This window comes from Notothenia rossii, assembly GCF_949606895.1.
Source record: "Notothenia rossii genome assembly, chromosome: 1".
In the NCBI taxonomy this organism is placed as follows: Eukaryota; Metazoa; Chordata; class Actinopteri; order Perciformes; family Nototheniidae; genus Notothenia; species Notothenia rossii.
In genome coordinates, this window is record NC_136912.1 from 94,005,160 (window position 1) to 94,032,290 (window position 27,131).

General features: G+C 40.5%; 2 protein-coding genes across 4 annotated transcripts in view; both read left to right on the forward strand.

The window, feature by feature from the left end:
• Positions 1–27,131, forward strand: part of agbl4 (AGBL carboxypeptidase 4) — a 420,169-nt gene that overhangs the window by 305,930 nt on the left and 87,108 nt on the right. The window lies entirely within an intron of this gene.
• bend5 (BEN domain containing 5) lies at positions 1–27,131 on the forward strand. 3 transcript variants are annotated; one of them, XM_079652580.1, is made up of 6 exons: positions 1–2,402; positions 3,457–3,587; positions 5,248–5,728; positions 9,996–10,144; positions 18,309–18,522; positions 20,605–27,131. In XM_079652580.1, the coding sequence occupies exons 1-6, from the start codon at positions 2,216–2,218 to the stop codon at positions 20,799–20,801; spliced, it is 1,359 nt and encodes a 452-aa protein (XP_079508706.1). In that variant the 5' UTR covers positions 1–2,215; the 3' UTR covers positions 20,802–27,131. The 3 variants fall into 3 exon arrangements, with proteins under 3 accessions (XP_079508706.1, XP_079508707.1, XP_079508708.1); XM_079652581.1 differs by lacking the exon at positions 20,605–27,131 and adding an exon at positions 18,862–19,009; XM_079652582.1 differs by lacking the exon at positions 1–2,402 and adding an exon at positions 2,414–2,616.

Genomic DNA, 27,131 nt, shown 5'->3' on the forward strand with positions numbered 1-27,131 from the left:
AAACACTATTTAATACATATTTATATAAAAATAAAAAGTCATGGCAGCCACTGGGACTTGCTGTCTTAGGCAATATGGTTAATAATTCAATGAAAGCAAAGCATTGTGAGTTGACTTTACTTATTGGAAGTTGTTTAAATAGATAGATTCAACTTATATTCATTACAGGTGCTACGTAACGAAACGGTTTCTCTGCATTTGACCCATCCTAGTGTTAGGAGCAGTGTGCTGCCATTATGTACGGCGCCCGGGGAGCAGTGTAGGGAACGGTGCCTTGCTCAGGGACACCTCGGTAGCACTTGGTCTTTCCGGGACTTGAACTAGTGACCTCCTAGTGGCCAAGCCGAGTCCCTTTCGACTTCGCCACCACCGCCCTCGTTTCTGGAAGGATGCAGGCATACTGTTGTAAATGGAAATGTCATTGTCACATGAACAAACATCCGTCAAATAAAATAATTCGCTCAAATTCGTCAACTTGTCTCCAGGCAGACTTCCATCGTTGTTGCGTCGACATGAACGTGTAAGGATTTAGGAAATGTAGTTTTGAAGTTTACATTTTGACTGAACTTGCTGTAGTAACATCACACCAGACTTTTAAATGGACAAGTGTTCCTCTTTAAACTCCGGCCGCTTGAAAGACTGCAGGAAGTGAGCAGCCTCATGTTGACGAGCACATCGAACAGAAGATCAGATTAGCAGTAATCCTCAGTTCGACTTGTTCAGAAGCTTCTCCAATCTCTTGTCCATCACTCATATTCCTAATATAGTTTCAGGCAATCTGCCAACGTGTCAGTGCATTGATATACTGTAAAGGAATTACCATGCCAAAAAGTACTCTAATTATACTGTCTTGTGCACGATGTAGCTTCTGTAAATATATTTAAGTGTGCTTCAGTGAGCTATTTGAAAGCAAAGCATGTAACAACTCCCTTGTATTGAAAACACCGCTCCAATAACTGACATATAATGACGTTTATTATGTTTGGAGAGTTATGGTTATTGCTTTGTTTGTTTGTTTCTAAATTATCTTGTATACATCTAACAGACTCTGGAAGCGGTCATACAGCACGCTGAACAAACATCAGAGGGAAGCTGGCATTTCAAACAGGCCTAATCATAACTAACTAAATGTCTGAAACTATGAAAGGAAATATCAGAGGGGGGAAAAAGGCTTTATAAAGTTCTGCATCACTTACTTTTCAATTACAGCAGCCGAAGCAGAACGAAATTGTTAGTGTCATTTATCGACTGTGGTGCTCTCCATTAGAGAAACAACTGAGAGGAATCCATCCCGTGTTTATAACCACCTGAATGTCTTACAATAACAAAGAGTTCGTTTCTGTCAGCTGGCCTCAAGTCTTTCTGTTGGGATACGAGGAGCAGAGGAGAAGCTGCTCCAGAAACACACTGAGATCTGACCGGCAGGTAATCACCACCCCGAAACAATGACCTCAGAGTGAGAAGTAATTGGTGTCTTAATTGATCACAATGAATCATGACAGCTGTAATGTCCTGCTTCATCCTTTTAAAACTATTTGTTAAACTAAACACACTTTTCTTAATATGTTGATTTTGGATATCGTAAGAAATCAACAATCCATTTATTATTCAAGATTTAAAGATTCATATGTTGTCGTTTGCACAATAGCTATAGACTAGTTGTTTGCAATGACAACGTTAGGTGCCAAAGCCGAATCAACAGTGCAATATAGAATATACTTACGACATAAAAGAAATAAGGAAGTTAAATAGTGCAATGAAAAATGGTGCAAGTACAATACAGGAATAAGTCAACTATGTACATGTAAGATAGAATAAGATAAAAGTAGAAATAATACACACTAGAATAAATACTGTATACCGTAATGATATATTAATATGTATAATAATAAGTAAAAATGGTGAGTGGCGACTTCAGGATCAGTCTTATGGCCTCTTTTATTTATGTATTACACTACAGGTGCTATGAATAAAGTGTTTCAAATGTTTACCTAAATAAATCTAAGTAGTGTTTGAATACTTATCTTACAGTAAAGTTGATGTTATGTCTATTACTCATGCCTTGATGATCTTCCCTGATGATGTGGACCAGGCAAGAGTAGCCGAGCGCAGACACCCTCCCCAACCCCCCTATGTGTATATATTTTTTTTCTAATACTTTGTGAGGAAAAACTGTCAACCATATCCAAAGTGCAGGACCAAAGAGAAGTAAATAATGTATGCTTTTGTTAGATTCTTTGAAGACGATATGTGCTACGCGTTGCCCGTTTCCACAGTGGAAGATTTCAGACCTCTGCACAGGACAGATTTTGATAATCAGAAGGTGTATCTGGTTCACAGAACTGAAGAGAATGGCAGCAGTGCAGGCCAGCCGAGCGAAGCGCAGATCCTTGCCCTTGCAGGTAAGTTAACCTCTTAACACATGAGCTTTTCTCATTCTGAATGCTCTTTTTTCATCACTAAGTAACGTTGACGTGCGCGGTACGTGTCAGGGTGTCAAAGCCGGTCCTTTCTTCACCCGATCTGTCAGAGACGTGATCAGCTGTCTGACACTGAAGCCACAACAACGTCCTCGCCTAGCTAGATAAGCTAGTGAGATATGCTAAGATAAGTTTGGTAGGTAGCCATACCTTGACAGCAATGCAGACTATAAACACTCAGGGTGTTGTTCTCCCAGAGTGCTTGTTTTGTTTCGATAGAGTAGTTTTTGTGTCGTTTAATACGTGGCATTACACAGGCACCTCGGTTGTTTACAACACGCAGCTAACACTTGCTAGCTTCATGTGTATTCGTTCCGCGTTAGCATGTTAGCACTGACGCGCTAGTTAGCAGCCGCGTCACAACATGGTAAACACATGTGACAGTGGTGGACCCCTCATGTGTATATTTTAAAGGTCTAGACATGTAGACTAGACTGTAGCTGAAGCCCCTTTTCTGGGTTGCGGTTAGCTTGTTAGCTTATCTGTTGGTTAATGCCACAGAGCGGATGCGGTGCTGCAGTCATCACCAGATATTAATGGACATATAGCTGTCAGTGACATGTCATGGCTGCTTCATGACAGCGCATACATGTGATGTGGTGTAAAATAACATGCTTAACGTTAGTCTCAGTGATGTTTGCTCACGGTGGTTTTCCATGCTCGATCTTAGCTGCATCACTAATCCCCAAACTGAGCTGCCTGGTCCTCACCGACCTGTTTAACACACCGCACACAGCAGCAGTGACACTGTGTTACAGCCATGATGCCAGGACTATGTGTATCTGTTTATCTTACATTTAACTTCTATGCTAAGGGTGCTACAGTTAGTTTGTTGGAGCAGAATGGAGAGACCAAACGCCCTCTGCTCCAGTTGACAAATGGATGAAATAATTCTGCAGGTACTTTTTTAAGTTTCATGAAAACTTTTTGAAAACTTTACGAGTTTCTCCCTGCTTCTTATTTCTGCACTCCACAGATACAGTAGAGGAATTTGAAGACAGTATAATGCAAAAGAAGATGAAAATTCCCAAGATGTCCATCACGAATTCAGGAAACTCAATTGAGAACAATTTTGGAGACGAGAGAATGCCACTCAGACATAAAAAGGTAGGCTCACGTAGATCAGATATCACACTTCATAATACACCGAGTTGTGCTTTGACACCAGTGATGAAATCCATCCAACTTCCCCCTTGTTTACACTGAAAGATCTTATCTAATAATACTGTAGAACGAGTCAATTAAAACTTTGTTATGGTATATTGTATATCAATATATTATAATAATAAATAATAATAATAATACATGGGATTTTTATAGCAATTTTCCTAATGCTCAAAGACGCTAAATTAATTATGTAATATGTATGTATTATCTTTTCAATGTACACACGACAGCTTCCGCACTTCCGATCCCTCCTCTGTCTCTCTCCCATAAGTGTTATCAATGTTCCCATTAACTGGGGGGTCTCTCCCATTAACTGGGGGGTCTCTCCCATTAATTGGGTTTTTTATTTGGGGGGGTTTCCTTGTCCGATGTGAGGGTCCAAGGACAGAGGGTGTGGTATTCATATTCTCTACAAACTGTAAAATCCACTGAGAAAAATCTAAAATATGTGACATTAAATAAAATAAACTTTGATTGATTGATAACAAATTAAAATCAACCATGTTTGAGGTGGCTCAGATTAGTGCATTTCTAGTGAAGTATCCCACTTATATTGACCATCTTGTGTCGTGTCACTAAGGACCTTAAATATGTTCTCATTGAATCACAGTTATATCAGCACTAACTGTGAGAACATGTATGACAGCATACACAGGAACATCATTATTTTTATCTAACCTATCTATTGGTTAAACTTTGTTACACTTCAATAAGCTTGGCTGACACCCAAAATCCCCCACGCTATTTTTACCATATGCTGGATTAACACAAATTCAGCACTCTGGACAGCTGCCCTTCCACAGACAAATCCTCTGAGCGGCTCATCAAAGAACTCGCTGACTCCTCTTCTCCCAGTTCCTGTGAGATCAACAGTCAAAACAAACTGTCTGTTGTTGCTAAGTGTTCAACCGAATCACAACATCTCACATTAAGTGCACTGATGCAGCAGAACGTTGAGATATTCTGTTAAAGTGTATTAGGCCCTCTTCCAAACACCTGTTTTGTGTTTGAATGATCAACCTTTTAAAGTTTTACAGTGTCACTACATCGGCCTGTATCCCCCCCCCCACCCACTGGACTTCAACACCACAGACACTCAACACACACACACACACACACACACACACACACACACACACACACACACACACACACACACACTCAGACACTGTACACACACTCTCAGACACTCAAATCCAGCACCAGACACTTTTTACGCTGCTATGGACAGTCTTGCACTAATTTACATTTTCAAAGATATTGAAGTGACTGTTATTTTGTATATATTGATTCTTGTGCTTTTATTTAAGTCTTAATGTTTGCATATTTTTATATATATTTGTTTTTCAGAATCAGAATCCCTTTATTAGTGTGTACATTGTTACAGCAGAAACGAGCCAAAGACAGCTTAATGCTAACTAAGAAGCATGCATACAAAAAGCATTATAATAAAAAAAGTTAATCAATTTACAAAAAACCCATCCTGTAACAGTTCTGAGGATTTAGCAGCTAGGTATATATTGCACGGTTGTTAACGTATTGTATAATAAAGTTGCCTTTGACTTTGATTTCCTAAATGAACTCTTGTTATTTGTTCCAGGCTCTGTCTCAGGACCACGGACGGCCCCTTTCAAACTCCTCTAAGAGCCTCGCAGCAGTAGTGGCTCGCCTCGAGAGGAACGCAGCCAGCTCCTGTATGGAGGGAGAGGAAGACCTGGATGAGGACCGGTTGGGTGAAGAGGGAGAGGATGCAGACGACGAAGATGAAGATATGGAGGCAGAGCATCAGCCTCATCAGCCTCATCATCATCCACCACAGCCACAGCAGCTTCTGGAGGTGGAAACGGACTGTGTGTCTGCAGCGGTGGTTCCCAGAGTCCTGTACGAGGAGCTGGTGCTCAGCTACAGGCAGCAGGAGGAGGAGATGAGGAGGCTGCAGCAGGAGCTGGAGAGGACCCGCAGGCAGCTGGTGCAGCAGGCCAAGAAGCTCAAGGAGTACGGCAGCTTGCTGACGGAAGTCAAAGAGCTGAGGGACTTCAACAGGAGGCTGCAGGACGTACTACTCATGAGACTGGGCAGCGGTGAGAGGCCAGGAGCACACACACCAACACACACACGTTTATTAGTGACCTTTAACCCACTATATTCAAATCAAATCAATTCAAATGTATTTATATAGCCCAATGTCATAAATCACATCTGTCTCAGAGGGCTTCACAAATCAACAAACACGAATGATAATGTAAAATCAACAACAAACATATCTGAGAATATAGTAAAAAGACAGGATGAATGTGGAAATACAGATGAATGGGTACAAAACACAAATACAGTTAGAATACAATAATTACTATTCCATAAAATGAAGGGTCCATGAGGATGTTTAAAAGTGAGTTTAAAGCCAGTCCTAGCTGTACGCTGAACTAAAGAGGAAAGTCTTTAACCCACTCTTAAATGTGTGGACACTGTCTGCCTCCCTAATCACTGGGAGTCAGATCCAAATGTATTATCAGGGTTAGGGTTGCCTAACCCTAAGTCAAAGTCAACTTTATTGTCAATCTTTCAGTTTGTGTGTACAGACAGAGAGATCGAAATACGTTTCCCACAATCCCGAATACAAAAATATATAAAAATATGTATAGAAATATGTATATCCTATATATATATATATTATGCACAATCAACAGACACATGTATACATATGCACACATTAAGATAAAAACTCAACAATCAATATAAACAAAATAACAGTCACTTCAATATCTTTGGGAACTATATAACATCATACAACAACATAAGTGTTGCCGTGTAATGAAAGCATGTGACTGAAGTGATGCTAATGATGATGGAAACTAGTTTACAAGGAAGACAGATGCGAAGAGATGGGTTTTGAGTTTGCTTTTAAAGGAGTCAACGAAATTAACTTTCTGGATCTGGAATATAAGACGATTCCAAAGATGAGGTGCTCTGATGTGCTGTTTCCATGGGAACGAAACGGGTCGTATCCGCTACTTTTCTCTTTCGTATAGCCCGTTCGTTCACACGAGAAACGGACCCCTCAAACGATATCGGGTCCCAAGGTGGATAGATCTGCAACCGGGACGCTCTGGGGGGCCAAACGGCTCTGTGTGTACGCCCTATACGATCATTTTCCTGATAACGATGAAGCCATAGCCCCGCCTCTCCCCACCTCTGCTACAGATGTTAGTGCAACATCTACAGCTCCTCTACCACAACCATCAGCAACAAGTGGACATGGAGAACTACATGAACTACATGTTGCTAAATCCACCGCGGAGAATAACCAGAAGGGCAACCAGGCAACCATGGCAACCATGCTCGGGGGTCTTCTTCGCTGCTTTTGGTGTATTTTGTGGCGGAAGTACAGCGCCACTTACAGGCCCGGCATATGCACTACACCGTCTCCAGCGAGTCGAGCTGTCTCGTGTGAAGGGACACGTTTATTGAGCCGTATCCGTGAGAACGGAAGACTTTTTTGATATTGAATTTGGTTAGTTTGCGGTTAGTTTGCGTTCCCGTGTAAATGGGCTCTGAATGAAAAGGCTCTGCCACAACAGAGGCACGACAGTTCAAGGAGTACTTGTATAGTAGGAGCTCTGCAATTAAGAGCCCTTTGTTCTGAGCACAGTCAGGTTGTGAGAGCAAGTGTGTCGACCTAATCTAATCCTATTGTTTGCTGTATCTTTAGACAACGCACTGATTTAAATCCTCTGACCTGAAAAGGATCCATTTTTTTTTTTAGCAACAGTGCCAAATGTCAAACGTCATTGTTGTAAAGTTAGAAAAAAAGATTCAACTTTAGGCCCTTAAATAGTTTTCCTGTGCTTTAAGAACATATATTTCCTCTTAGATAGACATGAGCATTTAGGACTGCTCTGTGTGTCTCTTCTGATATTAAGATAACGTTACAAATTCAACCAAAGTAGATCAGTGTGAGTTAGGACTGCTTGGCTTTTTAGGTTGACAGATTAGAATAGGATTAATGACGAGAGTGACCTTCCTAAAACACAAGTTGGTTGTGAGTTCAGTGAAGCCAAATAGGATGAATTATTAGGTCGCCAATTTTTAAAGATATTGGTTTCAGAAGCTCACCTGAAGCCGTGTGAACAGACACATTTTGATAAAACATTTCACAACGCAGAAAGTCATGCAACGTTTGTATTGTTCAGCCCTTTGTTGAATGCACTGAATCAACATTTCCACAACAGCAACAGTTTCCTGTTCAGCCCGAAACTCTCCAACAAGAAGAAGCAATCATGGGCAAGCGAATTCAAAGAGAGATCTTTCCTCTCGCTCAGCTATGGGTGGAATATAAGCAGTCAGTGAGGAAGTGTTCGTCTCAAAACACAAAAAGAATTCAAGTAAATTAAAACGTATTGTTTTTTGTAATAGTTATGAGACACACACATTATAACAAAGATATGGTCCGGCAACAGAAAAGTATTTAATCAAATACAGGAAGTTAAATAAAAGGCACTGTAATGCTTGCAACATTACTGCTGTGGTACTGTCCGTCCTATCTTCTCCATTAAGTTTGTCATTGCTAAAGGCACTTAATAAAAGACTGTTCACATTCAGTTATATTAGGCTTAGACAAAAATAAGTTTAAGAATCGTTTGCTCAAATGATTTGTGACATATTTACAGATAAAGGCATAGAAACTAAACTACAGTAAAAGTAAGTAAAGGGATGTTGCTGATATGTCAATGGCGATCAGAACATAGAGAGAGAGATAGATGGATGGATGGATGGATAGATAGATATACTTTATTAATCCCAAATCCGGAAATTATTTTTGTTACAGCACCAGCGTGTTCAACATGAAAATACATTAAAAACAAAATGAAAAATCGTATAAACAATATAACATTTTAAGTTGCTGAGAACCCCTCGCTTCACACATACTGTTGGGCCGCTTTAACTTGTCAACATGGACGAAAACGTAAAAGAAAAAGGTCCTACGACACACACACACACACACACACACACACACACACACACACACACACACACACACACACACACACACACACACACACACACTGGTTAAGTAGGCAGTGTTACCTGGGTGTAAGTGTGTGTGATTAAAAGCGGTGTCATTGCAGTGTAGAAACTGGAGCTTTGCCAGATGTTGGAGTTGACCTCTGACCCCCCGTAGATCAGGACAGAGGCTACTGTCTGCCGGGACCCTCTAATGGACATCTGCAGATTAGAGCCTGGTGTGCTGTGGGAACACATATTAAAACTCATCAGCTACATTGGGGCTTAACATGGCCCAGCACCAAGCCAGCTTACTTACTGGGCTAAAATATCTGAGTGTCTCGAGGCACACGGACGCATTGGGCCCAGAACAGGAACCATGTGAGACAAGAAGGGGTGAAGAGCAGAACACTGCTTCCAGACTCTGAAGGGATTCAAGTGCAACTGGTTGTTTACTGAGTGTGTTTTCAAGTGTTTGTGAGCTTTGGTTGAGGAGCTGACTGATATTAATAATAATAATAATAATAATAATAACTAGACTAGAAAATGCTGTAGGCTGTGCAAATTTGTTGCTGAAAATACAGAAAAAGCTGAATATGTTATTAGTTGAATGGTGTCTGTAGCTGCTTTTAGCTACAGACACAAAGGAAGTGTGTTGCTGAACTTAGCGGAGAAATGCAAAAAAGTGAAATGTTTTTTTAAAAAATTGTTAAAGCTCAAACTGCACTGCCTTTGTTGGAGAACTGGAAAGTGAAAGGTTAAACTGGAAGAGTAGGACACATAGTGATGAAGCTTAATATTTCAAATGTATTTTTATCAGTCAATTCATTGAACATGTCAGAAACAAAACGAACCACGATCCTAATAATAATTATAACAAAGAGAAGCAAAAAATAAATACATTCTCAAATTGTCTCTGTCACGGCAAACAGGGGAAAGAAGAAGCTTTAAAAAAGTTTCTGGTCCTACCTACGCTTCTACCCCCTCGAGCGTCATCTTTATAAAAGGTCATCGTCATCAGCGTCCGTGAACAAATACAAAAAAAAAATTTGTTCAAAACAACCAAAAACAATTAACTTTTACAATGATAAGAAATAACTAGTGTGAGTTCACAGGTCCTGCTCATAATAATAATAATAATAATAATAATAATAATAATAATACATGACACTTATAAAGAGACAAACGAAAGCAGAAGAAAGGGGGGGAATGGTCAGAGGTTGAATGCAGTGTTGAACAGGTGGGTTTGAGCGATGTGGTGAGGGAGGAAGAGTCTCTGATGAAGATGCAGTGCTTGTATCTTCTTCATGATGTTTAATGTTTGTTAATCTTTGTATCTCTCTCCAGAGCCTATGCATGACAACGGCACTCAGACAATCAAGGCTGAAGTTGTTGAACCCATTGTTGAGGCGCAGGAGACGTGCCGAGAAGAAGCCAACACCAGCTCCAGCTACTCCCCCTCACCCAGAACAGTGTACACCTGCAACGATGGGAAGGTACGTCTCACTGGGCTGAGGGGCTTTCTTTATTTTGCTGGCTTTTCTTGTTTCCCTTAGGCTGTCTGGTCTTGTCCAAAGTTCTGAGCACAATGAACAAACTAATCCTCTTGAACAACTCTTTTGACTGTACGATATGTACGGGGTCATATTTGAGTAGTGTTGACTCATACATGATGACAGATGCATCGAAGATGAGTTTCATGGGACGGGCAGCACTAGCAGTTACAAGCATTACTACAATGGAGAAGCTGACTCTACATCATGCAGGAAATATCACGTTTCAAAAAGTTTAATAGATGTATTAACATGGCTTAGTTGAATACTCGATTCTGATTGGTCAACTCAGAACACGTGACACGTTGTTAATCCAGAACAGACAGACCGCTGTCAAGCACTTATTGACCGTTGTTAAGGACGCTCACATCTGCAGAAAGAAGTTCAGTCGATTGAACTGTATACAGTTTGGCCGAAAAGCAAACTCCGACAAGAAAACAGCGGAGAAGTAACGGGGCAGAAATCCTCCTTTTTACGCAGCGGTCCAGACATTGACATCAAACGGCGACACATATTCAGTTGCCAGTTCCTTTGGCATTAGGGCAGGGATATCTAGATACTTTCCAAGGTTTGACATAATGAATTGTGCTACTTTTAAAGCAAGCAACGATGTTCGTAAAAACGCTATCGAAGCAGTTCCTGCCGTTGCTACGGTAGTTCAAACGGTAACAACGGACTATTTTTCTTAGCGGATGCATGTCAATTTAAATAAATAATAGCCTACTACATTTTCTAAACCTATAAAAGCATTTCAATTAATATTGGGAGTCGTATCGTTACTTTGTTGAGAATGTGGCCATGTAATAAGCGGGTTCAAGATCCCTCCGGTTCACGTCGGGCCCATAATGACCAAGTCGCTGCACACATGTGTCAAACTCGAGGCCCGGGGGCCAAATCAGGGCCGTGGTGGATTTAATTTCGGCCCACAGGATAATTTCTAATTCCTATTAGATCTGGCCCTCCGGTATATTGCACGCACACCTTCGCTCCATCCTGAGGGTCTCCTCAGCTCAGAGCCTGAGCCCAAACATTGATGACCTTGCCCCCAAGATGAGATGCCAAGTATCTGAGCTAGCATCACAGAGCAGCACACTGAGTTTAATGGATGTTTCCTTCTGCACTTTCTCTCTCACGACAACAGGGCATGTTTGGTTTCTCTTTGAGGGAAATAGTTTTGTTGAAGCTGTTGTTGGCCTGTGGGAAAATGTACTCATAAGAAATGACTCTGGAGAAGCTGCAGATAGAGCCATAAGAAATGAATCAACTGATTATTTAATGTTTAATGTTGTTTTTATAGGCAATAATTTCAGCTTTGTTAGTTCCAGGTTTAATATGTGCAATAAGTTCATTTCAATAAGTTCTGCAAGAAACACTGAACCAGTCCGGCCCTCCACTAGTACACATTTTTTTATTTTGGCCCACTGTGTATTTGAGTTTGACCCCCCTGATTTACGTCGATCTGTACTTCACCACTTGTCTACTTCCATGTAGTCGAGGTGGTGTTTTCTTTCTTTCTTGTATTTTTGACATTATTTCTTGAAAACTAAATCACTTACAGAAGAAAAAGGGAATCCCCAGCTCAAATATTCAAACTAGAAACAATGCTGTCACTCAACAACTGATGGACATGCATTCCTTTAATACGAGTGAATCAGATGTTCACTGAAACAGTGATTGTCAGTATTAGTTTGTCAGAAAAAAAACAAAAAACTGACATTTTGTATTTGTCCTATATACTTTTTATCATTTCAATCAGTCAGACTTTATTTGTAGCGACCTTCCGTACACAAAGATAACAGAGAGTCATTCACAAACCAAAAGCAAAATAACCCCCCCCCCCTCTCCCAGGTCATAGACAGAGCATACAGTACAACTTTGTGATGAAAGAAAACACTTGATGTTGTTGACCGAGGTGAATCAGAATCAGCACCAGGTTTATCTCCAGCTGGGTCGACACGCACGAGGAATTTGACTTGGTGTCGTGGTGCATACGTACAAGTCAAACAACAACAATGAAAAACACAGATAGAAAACTATTTGCAGTTTTTAAAACACAGTAGTGAATAAAACTAACACTATTTATTTATCTGATCGAATGTCAAACTACACATCGGGACGTTCACCCCTAACTCACCGAATATCCCGCCACCCTCTCCCCCGTCGTTCACAAGCGCAATAAACAAAAACAAACAAACACTGCTAACCCCTCTCCCAGGTCATAAACAACTATTTGATGAATAAAAACACTTTATATTGACAGAAGTAGATAAACACCGGAGTGAGTACATTTATCTGGTCGAATATCAAACTACACATCGGGACTTTCACCCTTAATTCCCCGAATATCCCGCCACCCTCTCCCCCTCTCGGTCCTGATTCGACTTCCCTTCCCTCCCTTGTATCCCCCCCTCTCGTCCGTGGGAAGTGTTTACTGATTTGTAGGAAATGCTGTGTTTCCTCTTAACTCCCATGAACCTGGCAACCTGCCGTCAGAGTCGATCAGTCCTTTAGCCGGTAAACAAGGTTGAGAAGATTATTGTTGTTCCTGCAAGCTCAGCCAGCATCATCAGTGTTTATTAGCCTGTTAGGGTTCACCCTCACCCCTCCTCCCGCTGTAACTCACCCAGCGTCCTGTCTCTGATGATGATGGGGGGGGGGGGAGTGTACTACAAGCTCTTGGGTCTGAAGCCACTTCAAGCGTGAAGAACACTTGCAAATTAGAAGTGTCCTACATCAGGGACCCCATATTAATTATTTGCACGAGAGGAATTTAAAGTGAGTGACAGGTTAGCCCCAGTGAGAGAGGAGGGGAGGGGAAGGGAGGGACAACAGAAAGAAGGAGAAGAGATGGAGGGAAGGAAGGAGGGAGATAAACGAGAGCAACGGGAGGATGAAAACAATCTTGTCTAACTTAAGGGCAGTAAAGGGCTTGTCTGCTGGCCCGGAGCCTAAAGCACATTAGCTGCACGGGGAAAAGCCTTTTGGATGCCGGCCTAAAGACTTAACAGCGATAAGAGAGCGGAGAAGAGAAAGTCACATATGCCCCCCCCCCTCGTGATGCATTAGCTCACCTAGAAGAGCAGGGCGGTCGTCTAGATAGGGGGGAAATCGGCTTGACTTACGCAACGTGCGCTGGAAGTGTGTGTGGAGCCACAGGAGGTAATCCAGGCCTGAGCTTCTTTATGTATCCTGGTTAGTGAAAGTGGTGCCTCTTACTGTAGGATTTGTCATTTGGTCTAAATAGGAGCTGCCTTGAGAAACCTTTGGTCTGGTTTAACATTTAGCTTTTCAGAATCAGAATCAGGTTTATCACCAGGTAGGTTGGCACGTACGAGGAATTTGACTTGGTGTCGTGGTGCAGACATAAAAGTAAAACAAATTTTTTTTAAAACACAGATGGACAAATATTTTAAGTACCTTATAATGACATTAAGAAAAAAATATTTTAAACCTACGTGGAGCATTGGTGACACAAACGTCCCAGAGCAGAAGAAGGGTCATCAGCGTAGTGTCTTATTGAGTTTAACAACACAGCACATTTGTTTTTGTCCGGTAAAGTCTAAATAGGCGGGCAATCGGCTTGTCATACGCAACGAGCGCTGGAAGTGTACGGAGCTACCAAGGTATTACATTTTGTTGCTTGTTTTCAATAAGTATCTAAATGGTCCAAAGAGGTTGTATTCTACAGTCTGCCTGAATGTAATCATTGCGTAGGTGTGTAGTGTGATTCTGTGTACTTTATTTATGGCATCCCGTTGGATTTGACGTCATCTGAACAGGACATCGCACGCTCACTGCTTGATAGCGCGAAGGTCCGTTTACGCCAGTTGTTAAACAACATCGTTATGGGGAAATTCAAGTCTGCGTCCAAATGGTTGGAAGATAAGGAGGAAGGACAATCAATACTGTATATAGTCAATGTGAGGTAAAGTGTGTCGCCAAGGTAACCGTTTAGAACTCCAAGTGGCGATGAGGTCTTAAAATGTATGGAAAGGGTCTTAAAAAAGGTCTTACATCTGACTTCAGGATTCCTGCATATACCCTGTGGTTAGTGAAAGTTGTGCTTTTTAGGATTTGTAATTTGGTCTAATTAGGAGCTGCCTTGAATAGAATAGAATATGGAGGGATGAACCCCTCGTTAATGGTCTCACACGCAGAGCACACAGTGACATGTGTTCTCTGCTTTTAACCCATCATAGTACCTGGAGTCTAGCACTAGGAGTCTAGCACTAGGAGCAGTGGGCAGATATTGTACAGCGCCCGGGGAGCAATGGGAGTGGGGGGGGAAGGGGGATGTCCGGTGCCTTGCTCAAGGGCACCTCCCAGGCCAGAAGGTGGTCAGCATTGGATAGGGTTTTATTGAGTTTAATAAGACACAGCACATGGGTTTCTGTCCAGTTGTAAAATCTTGTGCTTTAAGTTTGGTAACAAATTCAGTTTTAGGGTGAGTTATTTTGTTTCCCTCATCGTCACTTGTGGCATACATTTAGTTTCAACATACATTTCCTTTAATGAAATTGCCAACCTTACTTCCAGTCTTATCAGCAAACTGTACTACTTTGACCTTGCTGTGAAGTGTAATGTCTCAGAAGCTGTCGAAGCAACGTCAACGAGATTTGTTTATCTTTCTTGGAGTCTAATAATAATAATAATAACTTTAATGTATATAGCACCTTTCATTAACCCAAGGTCGCTTAACAAGAAACACATAAAGACATAAAACAGGGTCAGAAATGGAAGTGTTACATTCCAGGGGGGGGGGGGGGGGAGTGAGTTATTGTTGAACAGATGAGTTTTCAGGGTCGATTTGAAGACGTTGAGAGAAGGGGCGTTACGGATTTCAGCAGGGAGGGAGTTCCAGAGGGGGGGGCAGCGACACTGAAGGCACCGTCCCTGAAGTTGCGGAGGCGTGCATGGGGAATGGAGAGCAGGCCGGACTCTGAGGATCGAAGGGTGCGAGACGGGATGTATGGGTGCAGGAGATCTGTGAGGGACTGAGGGGAGAGGAGGGTCTTGTTGGTGACGAGGAGGAGTTTGTAGGTGATGCGGGACTTGACCGGGAGCCAGTGGAGGTTGAAGAGAGTGCGTGTGAGAACCGTGGCAGCTGAGTTCTGGATGTACTGGAGCCTGTCCAGGGTTTTGCTGGGAACCCCGGACAGGAGCTTTGTTTGTTTGTGTTGATTTTTTTAAAATTACTTGAGCAATTTTTAAGTCGAAAGCTTCTAAAGGTTTTGTAACAGTTTGGTAATACGCCTTTTTTATTAAATAAATAGTTATGATAAACTATATTATAGGTGTTGTAAGGCCCTTTGTATTCCTCCCTGCCTTTCACTCTAGGGCTGCTCGATTATGGAAAAAATCTTAATCTCAATTATTTCGGTCAATAATTGATATCACGGTTATTAAAAAACGATTATCCATTTACTTTGAAAACATTTATTTATTGGAAAAAAAGATGTAGTATGTTTTTAACAGTTGATTACCCTGAACTTTAAGTATAATTCAATTGAAAAACTAATAAAAAAACTATATATATATTTTTTTTTAATAAATAATAATACATTTAAAAAAAAAGAATAATCGTTTTATTTAGATTATGTTGTTTTTATAATCCTTGCAAGCCAAAATGGTAATTGCGATTAAAATACAATTAATTGAGCAGCCCTATTTCACTGTGAAGCCTTTTTTATTAAAGAAATAGTTCTGATAAACTATATTATAGGTGTTGGAAGGTCATTATATTCCTTCCATGATAATATAACAGCCTCTTAATCAAGTGAACCCTTTTAAACAGAAAGGAACTTGTAATAAAACCACACGATTGAAACAATAAACTAATCAAATTGAGGGCACTGTTAAAACTGAAATGAATATTAAACATTTAGCACAGTCATTTATTCAACAGGCACTATACTACCCAATGAAGTCTCAACAGTTAGGACCTTTGTGAACAAAAGTGGAAAGTTTTTTTTATTCAGAGCATCCACCACCCTCCGTAATTAATCTGGATTTAACAGAATAGTTTTGTCATCGAAGCTGCTCACAATTTAATGTAAAAGTAATTTAAAGGATGTCATTTTATCATACAATAACTTGATGTGTGTGCTATCGTGACAGGCGCCTCGGGAACTTAAATAGCATTTGTTTTCCCCTTGGGTGAGACAGACATATTTCTTAGTACTGTCTGAATCTTGCATGACGAAGTTTAGACGTGTACGAAGCGTTTGCTAAAATGGTTTGTGACATGTTTACAGATAAGGCAAGGAAACTAAATTAAAAATAAGTAAGTGATTGTTGCTGATATGTCACAGATGTCTTATAGGTAGTACTGTCTGAATCTTACATGACACTGTGTTGCCGGGTAAAGCAATAGGCGCGTTCACACTGGAGTACTTTTCCCAGTATAGTTCCAATATAGTTCCGAAAATATGCGTTCACACCAAAAAAATCCGGAACTAAAACTAGTTCATGAGAACCTTTTCACCCCCTTTTCAGTCCCTGCTAGAGAGCAGAGACTTTCATGGGAGAAAAATGTTCCCATTTCTGATTGGCTGGGCGGATTGCAAACTACGCCCCGTAACACTCCCAAAAGGTTTTGTGAAGCCGCCATTTTATTTTCCTGGCATTAGCATTATTAGCATTAGCATTATTAGCATTAGCATTAGCCCAGCGCACAAACGCAGAGAGGATAACTAATGGCAACACAAAATAAAACATGGGAGCGGTGGAGATGAGGAGGTGTCGGCGTTCTGGTGATTTACTCTGAAGGCTTCAGTAGAAGCTGCTGGGACTCCGGGGACTTCCGGCCGGGGACTCCGGGTGGCAGTATACGCCGTGAAGTTGTTTGCGGCCTGCCAGTAAACCCAAAGCAGAAGAAGAAGAAGTGACGATAGCGGCTTCATTTGCCTAATCCACCCTCAGGAACTTATTCCGGTGTGAACGCGATCTGTACTTAGTTCCTGAGAACTAAAGAGTTCTGATGAACTAAGTACGGCAAAGTACTTGGTGTGAAAGCGCCTAATGAGGGCTGAAAAGTGTTGTTTTAAAACTGAAATAGTAAAAGCCAGAACGTATTAATAATAATAATAATAATAATAATCTTTATTTGTATAGCACCTTTTATACAATAAGTGCAGTTCAAGGTGCTTCACATAGACATCTCACATCACACACAATACAGATACCAGTAAAAGACATCAAAACAAAGCATAGTGTAAAAAATACATTTCGATTAAAGGTCCAACGATGTCTCAATCAGGTGACGGGTTCAAATGCATTGAGAAAGTGCAGCAGAGCGCAGTTCGCTTCCTAAAAGGCTAAATGTGTTACGAGTTTGTTTTTTGAAGACTTCCCTGATGTCTGCAGGTATTTTGTTCCATAGCTTTGGGGCAGAGTTAATGAAAGCTGCGTCACCCAACTTCTTTTTATCGCTGTGTCTGGGAACTTCTAATAAACCGTCGGCAGCAGAGGATCAGTTTTCTTGATGGCTTGTAGCTTACTGAAGCATTAGACCATTTTGAATCGGCCCTCAGCGAATTCTGAAAGTATAATGAAATACGGCCCACAAATGAAACTTGTGCTTGTCTTGTATTGTACTTCTTAAATATATAATATGTAAACATATATTACTCAGTAGTATTCATGTGTTAAGAAGCCCACCTTTTAAATGAATGCAGTCAATCACATTTGAAAACATTTCCTAACAAATCTAACTTGATAAGAAAAAAGCCCAATGACTTATTTGTATAACAAGCGTGAAATATACCCTTCATATTTCCCCTAATTATAAGCAATCTGAAGCTTCTGTTTTAAGGAATGAGCTGCCAACAAGATACATGAAACCCTCTGGAGAGCTGGGATGTAGGCTGATTTGTTTCTTCAAGCATATTCAAGTAATAAGCATAATTGATTTTACTGACTTTTAACTGAACTTATGAGGCCATAAACCTCACCTCTAGTGAGCGGCCCAGCCCTTCGTATATTTTTCTGTATGTGGCCCTCGGTGAAAAGAGTTTGGACAGACCTTTTTAAATGTTCTGTCACTGTGCAGACGACACTCACAGCAGAATGTGGTTGCACATGTTTTTAAAGGTGGTGTTCTCTGCAGGTACACCTTGGCGGAGGGATCTGGGTGGAGGAGGAGAAGTGGCACCAGCTGCAGCGCACCCAGGGAGACTCCAAGTTCACAAAGAACCTGGCAGTCATGATCTGGGGAACAGAGACCCTGAAGAACCGCAGCGTCACGGGAGTGGCCACGAAGAAGAAGAAAGACGCGCTGCCTAAACCCCCGCTGTCCCCGAGCAAACTGAAGATCGTCAGAGGTAAGAGACAGGCTTTAGAGATGGCAAAAGTACACACATCCTTTACTCAAGTAGAAGTACACACATCCTTTACTCAAGTAGAAGTACACACATCCTTTACTCAGGTAGAAGTACACACATCCTTTACTCAAGTAGAAGTACACACACCCTTTACTCAAGTAGAAGTAAAGAGGCTTTGAAATGTACTTCAGTAAAAAGTACCCATAACTAGCAGCTGTTTTAAAGAGTACCTGACCTCCCTTTATATTAATAGAACAATAATGTCATTGTTAGCTAATGAATGTTTCCATGGTGACCAACGGCAACATGACAACGTTTCCATTGGTCCCTCTTCTTTAGAGAAGACCAGGAAATGATGGATACACGGATCGTGTTCAAATCAATAGGCACGCAATGACTCTAAATAATAATGATCACGCCACCAAACACACATTCAGACTAAAGGAACCAGCCTGTTTGGAAAATGTGAGAAGTAGAAAGTACAGGTATTTGAGTTCAACATGTGAGAAGTAGAAAGTACAGGTATTTGTGTTCAACATGTAAGAAGTAGAAAGTACAGGTATTTGTGTTCAACATGTGAGAAGTAGAAAGTACAGGTATTTGTGTTCAACATGTAAGAAGTAGAAAGTACAGGTATTTGAGTTCAACATGTAAGAAGTAGAAAGTACAGGTATTTGAGTTCAACATGTAAGAAGTAGAAAGTACAGGTATTTGAGTTCAACATGTAAGAAGTAGAAAGTACAGGTATTTGTGTTCAACATGTAAGAAGTAGAAAGTACAGGTATTTGAGTTCAACATGTAAGAAGTAGAAAGTACAGGTATTTGAGTTCAACATGTAAGAAGTAGAAAGTACAGGTATTTGTGTTCAACATGTAAGAAGTAGAAAGTACAGGTATTTGTGTTCAACATGTAAGAAGTAGAAAGTACAAGTATTTGAGTTCAACATGTGAGAAGTAGAAAGTACAGGTATTTGTGTTCAACATGTAAGAAGTAGAAAGTACAGGTATTTGTGTTCAACATGTGAGAAGTAGAAAGTACAGGTATTTGGGTTCAACATGTAAGAAGTAGAAAGTACAGGTATTTGTGTTCAACATGTAAGAAGTAGAAAGTACAGGTATTTGTGTTCAACATGTAAGAAGTACAAAGTACAGGTATTTGGGTTCAACATGTAAGAAGTAGAAAGTACAGGTATTTGTGTTCAACATGTAAGAAGTAGAAAGTAAAAAGTGTTCAGAAAAATAAGTAGTGGAGTAAAGTACTGATAGCAGAAACATGTACTTAAGTACAGTAACAAAGTACTTGTATTCTTCTACTTCCCACCTCTGCCTGACTTTACACTAAAAAATCAAGACTGAGCAGGAGATCAATCTCTGCTCTGAGGAATTCTTAGCAAGCTGAGACAAGTCGGAAAACTTCAGGAACAGAAACATGATTCCCTTTTTTCAGACAGCCTTTAAGTCATGGAGTTACATTTGTTAGATACAAGTACGGCTGCACAATTTGGAAAAAATAACTAATTGAGGTTATTTTGACGATATGCTTTGTGATATTAGATTTAACAATTTAATTATCATCGAAAAATATACTAAAATGTTTGTTTATTAAATCAGTTAGATTTTTTTTTAGGATTTGAGCCAAATAAGGATTTCTTATTGAGTTTATAGGATACTGAATCTGTGACAGCACGATATTAAATATAAAATAATATTTGAATGTGTTTTAAAACCAAATTTAGCTCTAACTGAGATTTGGATTTTACACGATATTACAATTTTTTGTAATTATTCGCTTTTAATCTGTAATTAATTTTGTGTTTCATATATTTTAAGTGTGTTTTTTAAATTAAGTTTTTATGAATTTGACAAAAATGTGTTATTATTAATTTTAATAACATTTGGATTAATTGTGCAGACCTAGAAAACAGACAGAAAGAATATTATCCTTTATTTTGCAGTCACAAAGTATGTACATTATATTCTAACTGCACTCAACACATTCACAAAGAAAATGTAAAAATAATACAAAAAACCCATAAAGGAATATTTGTAACCGATGTTTAACTCTCACTGGCTCCTCCCACAGAGTGTCTCTACGACCGAGTGTCTCAAGAGACCGCCGACAGTGCGGAGATCACGCAACGATTGTCCAAAGTGAACAAATACATTTGTGAAAAGATCATGGACATCAACAAGTCCATCAAGAACGAGGAGCGGCGGGAGTCCAAGCTGCTCATCAGACAGACTGTGAAGATGGAGAGCTTCACCTACGACGGGATGTAGGGGTCCGCCGTGCTCGCGCCGCTTTGGGGGATGTTTGTCACACTTTCAGGAGTTCTTTTTATTTCACACGTTGGATTGGTTGTTATGAAACGTTAACAGAAACCCCTTCAAAGCGCCCAGGCTTCAGACAGCTTTACCCGAGAGGTGTGTTGGACCTGAGTGTTTTATAAGCTTTACAGAGGGACTGGTACCGAGACATGGTTCATTATCGTGTGCATTTGTGTCAAACGGAGAGATTAGATGTAACTGTTAAATTGATTTATTGTTCTGTGTCAGAACATAGCTTTGAGTCCTTTAAACTTTTAAAAAGTAAGAGGTTTATTTCCCTGGATATAGTACATGTGATGCTATGAAGATGATGATGCTAGCATGCTAGTTAGAGCTTGTGGATATGTTGGTGGCTACTGACGGGATGCTGTTGGCACTTCCTGCATACAATGAGCCATCAGGGTCTCAAATGCACAAGTCTTAATTGAAAACAGCCATATTGTATTTTGCAACGGAGATTCTGTTGCTCTAAGAGATTAATTAGAAGTGTGTGCGCCCCTCAGCTGTAGCTCAGTGTGTTCAAAAGACCACTTGCAGAGATTAGATGGATAGTATCAGTCTATATTCGTTTTTTTTTATGTTTTAGGGTTTTGCAATCAATGAGGAAGGTTTGGGTGGGACGTTGTCGGGTTAATCTCACGAGTCACTTTGAGACGATGTGACTGTTTAATGAGTTGTAGCGGTACAGGCACGCTGATGCCTAGAAAAGGCCTTAAATGGATTTGGCAATCACCGGGGGCTGCTATGCCTCTGGGTTTTCTAGTAAGCTGTGATTGTAAATGTATAGCTGAAGCGACGAAGCTTCACCTGCACTTTGCTGTGAGAATGTGAGAGGTGGCTGTTAGGTACTATTTACTGTGCGATTCACACCGTTAGTTACGTGCTGCCTCCCCTCTTTAGTTAAAGGTCACCTATTATGCAAAATCCACTTCTTCTACATCAACATGTGTTTCCCCTCTGTGGAAAGAGACTCTGAAAGCTTCAGGAACAAAGTTTCTGTCTAGATTTTTGGCTTGTGTAACCATTAGCCAATCAGCGACCAAGGTAACCCCCCCCCCCCCCCCCCCCCATTGAGTTCTTTGTAACCAAATGTCTCTCAGAGGGGCGTGGGGAGGGGCTCCTTATTTTCATCTAAAGTAACAGACAGCGAATCAGCACTTTGGAAACAGGGCTGAAACAGAGGGGATTATGGGTAATGCTGCAATGATCTGTTTGGTGTTTCAGCCAATCAGAGACAGGCTCTGTATATATCTGAGACCTGTGATATATTGATGAGAAACAGTGTAACAGGGGACCTTTAAAGGAGAGGGGGCACGGTTCAGCTCATGTTGACGTGGAGGCAGTGTTAGCTGAGGGTAAAGCTGTCTGAAGGACTATCTGAAGGCTTGGTGAACCCCATAATAACCCTTCTCTCTTTTTATAGCCACGCCACTGGGGAACAAAGTTAAGGTCGCTCCAGTGACAGTTTCCGTCAGAACTTTGAAAATGTCCTCGTATTCAATTCTTTCTTCTCTCCACTTGTTTTTATTGTTTGGATCCAAAATGGTTTGCGTGGCGGTCTGCAGGCTGGAACTAAACGCTGCAGATTGAAATCTCAACTGTGACCCATCTGTAGCTAACTGTGAATCTGCTGCAGCGCTGCCCATCAAGCCTTCTCCTCCTCTACTCTACACTCTCCTTCCGATGATTTCCGTCTATCATTTCGTCTGTCTCTGTTTGTTTTGTTTTTTTCAAGATCAGCCTTTTTGTTAAGCTACCTTTTTGTTCTGGAGGTATTTTAGTGTACATATTCTATTTTTTAAACATGGATATTTCCGTTTCTAATCATCTTACATATTACAGTTTTTAAGGTTCTGGCCATGTGTTGGTTTCTCTGGTTGATGTTGTTATTCCATGTTACCTGATGTTTCTTTTTTATATATATTTTTCCATATGAATTGTTGGCTTTAAGCTTGATGTTGTATCCAAATGTAGATCGGTGGGAATCTACGAACAAATGAAAAAGATATATCTTAGCCAAAGCGATCTCTGTGGCACAAGAGAGACAAAGCTTCCCTTACACAGAGTCCAATATGTAATTACTCATTAATGATCTGCCACAGATAGATGAGAACTGATATGGTTCAACCATTGTACTCAATTGAGATTCAGTAGTTAGATCTTACATTGAATGCACTTTAAACTTTTGGGCAATTCCTCCAATCTTAAAGAAATGTACTTTCCTTTTTCTAAATATCTCTAAAGATAAAGCCCAACAATCATTGTATTATCATAAAGCACCTTAGAGCATTTTGGTTTTATTGTTTTTATGGCAAGAATGACTCATGGGATATATAATTGTGTTCAGATATAACCACCAATGCTTCAAAACAAAAAACTTCTTCTCGATATTTAGTTACAGGAAGACTTAGTCGGGGTGTTAAGAAAACCAGATTTCTACAAGTCAAACTGTTGAAACTGGATTTTTTCAAAAACCCCATCACAGCCTCGTGAACAAGAAATGGCTTTCTTGACAAAACGGACAAGCTACAGTCAAAGATATTAACCTCTGAAATGTGCAAGCTGACTGGAATATGTGCTTTAACTTAATGTGTGAAGATGCTGGTGTTGTATAGAGATAATTGTGTATTTTTTACAAATGAGTGGTGATTGTAAGCCAAAGTATTGAATGCTGAGATCAAGCTAAAGAAGGGGGGGGGGGGGGGGTGCTGACGGAGGAATCAGCAACGGTTTGCACAAAAGATGGCCCATGCCGAGGTGAGAGAGCCTAGTGAATCTTAAGACACCAAATTGGTGACATTATTTTTTTTTTGTTCCTAAAAAAAACAACCGTTTCTTATTTGTGTTCCCTGTACAAAGCAACATGTGAGGTTTGTGTGCGCTTGCGTGTATTTGAAATACATGCGGTTTAAAAGAAAATATTTCTGCTGTGCAAAGCAACCATGCTGAAACTCTGACACGTTGTGTGTGTTGTGTTTGTGTTTGTTTCTTTGTTGTTTGATGCCAAAAGGGGGTGCGGTTTAAAAATAATGCTTTAAGACGGAGCATTATTAGAGCTTCTGAAATGCTAACTTCTGTTCAAAGGCTGCTTTCCTGGAGCGCGATTAAGCCCTAATCCTTTAACTAAAACCATCTTTCGTGGATGAAAGCCGTATTGGACGTACTGTGTGTTTTAACCCAGATTTGGTTTAATCTGTGACGGCAAGGCCAATCTCTATCACTCGCAGACGAGCCGTTTGGGTTGAAGCAGCATATTTAGTAACGTACACAACCTGGCAGAGAGTTTAATTGATGATTTAGGCTCTGAGACACGACACACATCACCTTCCAGTACTCTCACTGTCACACTCAAGTAGCGGTAGGATAGGAAACGTAACCTCTGTGATCCTGTTCCTGTGCCACCTCTCGTTCCTTACTCTCCTGTCATTTATACGGACTGGATTTTAAAAACGCACATGTAGTATCGAGATAATCGCGGGATCCTGTCCTCATCTCTTGGCTTATGTTGTGAACACTTGTCAAAGCTTTATGTCGCTTTCTAAATCGAGGGGGGGAAAATAAACTTCACTGTGTGAGACAAGATAAACGGTGTGATTTAGCAGTTTTCACAACTAAGTACACAAAACACATTACCGTCTGAGCCTCAGATACAATGTCAAACTTACTTTAAAAGCAGTAAACACATTGTCAGGCCTATATTTTTCTTAAGGTATCAGTAACTTTGTATACAATCCACAAACCGGTTCTACTTCATCTAACTTCACCGTCCTACCTCATTGTTACTCTGGTGTTTGTTTGTCAGTGACTGTAAAACTTTGTGTGTATATTAAAAAATAAAATAGGAATAGCTATACCTGGTTACTCTCAACATGTACAGCATATAAAACTTGTAAAACACCTCAGTACACAATATCATTCTTAGGAGAAATCAGTTTGATTACCTGCTTCAAGATGCTGCTGAAGGGTGTCTGCGTGACGGGTCGTCTCCGAATATATATCTTTGCTTTGTCGTGCAGTTGGTCAGTGGTTGTGTTCTGTCTGTATTGCATTCTGAGATTTGTACTGGTTGACGGTGCTACCAGCAAACAGTTCAAAATCTGATCTGTCTATCGGACCTCAAATGGTGCTGTTTTTATCCTCATACGGCTATGTTTTATTCAGGTGTGTCAACTGCTACTATCGCCCTCAGCTAATCAAATTCAAAGCCAAAATATTTCGCTAACTGATAACCCTCGCTTTTACTGTATCGACTATATGCTATCCATCCAAATATTGTAGATAGTGAGTATTTCCTCAGCTGAGAGTTTCAGAAGTACCTCAGAACTTGCTGGTTTTCAATGGATGCATCTGCTTCTAGCACCTACCAATATTGTTGTATTTTCCGAAATATGCATTTTTACTGGTTAGTTCAGGTTTCACTATACATAGGCATACTTGCCAACCCTCCCGATTTCGCGGGAGACTCCCGATTTCACTGCCCTCTCCCGGTTTCCTCCCGGGGTTATATTTCTCCCGCATTTCTCCCGATTTCTAACAAAATCAGATTTACTCACGACTGTTTCCACTCTGACTACAGCTACACCATTGTTTGGTTTCCATGGTAACACGTCTCTTTAGTAGCGCGCGCAACTGAAAGTTTGAAAGGGTGAGGCAGATAGTCACAGAAAAACTGAACAACAATCAACTACTCAGCTCTCTGCTCACTCCTTTCCTGGAATACAGGTCCAGCCCACACACTTACAACTACAATAAGCATGTTAATGTTAATCTAACAGCTCCGGCGATCCACTAGCAACCCCCCCCCCCCCCCCCCCCCGGTTTTGAAATGCTCCCGCGATTTCTGGGGTCTCAAGGTTGGCAAGTATGTATATAGGACACATGATTATTAGATTACCGACCAATACATTTGAAAGGATACCGCTGTTCACTGGTTGTTTGCCAGGTTGTCATTAAAGGAAATCTCAGTTGCAGTAGAAGAACTCCTCAGAAAAACCTCGATCTGTTTGAGTCAATGTGAAGTGTTTTACAGAAACTGGATTCCATTGGTAGTTCGACTAGGGTTAGAAAACAGAAATAATGCACAAACTACAGCCCCGTCTTGTTAAAGAAGTTGTTAAATATGTGTTAAAACATTCTAGAGATTAATGAGAGTCTTCATGGAACATTCATGGAGAGTTTTTGGGGAGTTTCAGCATCTTAAATTGGGAATTATTGGTTATTAACTGTATCTTTTTGACTCTTTCTGATGTACAATCAACCATAGTGTTATTTCCAGTGTTACAAAAAGGAATTGAGTGTTGCAATTAGTCCACGATTGGCTTACTAAATAAAAATAAAATGCATTATATTGTATATGTTACCCTGTGCAGTGACACCAATGGAATCCTTTCTGCGCCAAAGTGTTGTCTGGGGTTGCTCTACCTGTCCGTATGTATATATGTGTTTTTCTTTCTTTCTTTTTTTTACTTTGACCATGTCTGCGAACATGTAATGTGCGGGGCAACTCCTCTACTGTGAGCAGTGTGTGTTGAAAATACAAACCCTGTTGGTGTTCATGGAAGCACTTAAGCCATTCGTTGGACTGTTTCATAAAAGGTTCAATTCTCAGCTTTGCTCTGATCCAGGGAATTTGACCCAGAGAGTTTTGTGTGTAATTGAATTCCTGTGCAGGTGTTGGGTTTGTAAATCACCTGGTACCACAACTGGAGAGCGTTCACACCTCTGAATGTGTCTGGGATTGAATCAAACGGGACAATGGCGACATGACAAATCTATACTGAACTATTACTCACATTTTCACACTCGTGGAGTTGAATGAAACTGAGCTTTACAGGGCTGCTTGGGTTTAAACCTGTCTGTAGTTTGTAGGGGGTTGATTGCAATGATCATTAGGGAAATACAGGGTTATTACTGTATGGAGTATTTCCAGTTGGTATGATAATGTGAAAAGAATTTTGCAGTAAACTCTCCCTCCCAGAGGCAAACCCTGCATTTACAGAAGATGTTTAAGTATATGCGATCGAGATGTACATGTCTTTGCTAAACCGGCCACACCTCTGCTATGCGAGCAACTCTTTGACGCTTAGCACCCTGTTCTGTGTTTTTCTCTTGCTGCATTCAGGAACACCTGTTTAATGTATAGGTAAACAGAAATAAATCCAGACTTTTATTCTATCAGCACAAACCTCTTGTCTTTTTTGTCTTTCCTGTCTCGTGTTCTTTTCCTCGAGGAATAAAAAGACTCATGTTGGAAACTCAAAGATTAAAAGCAAACACAATATT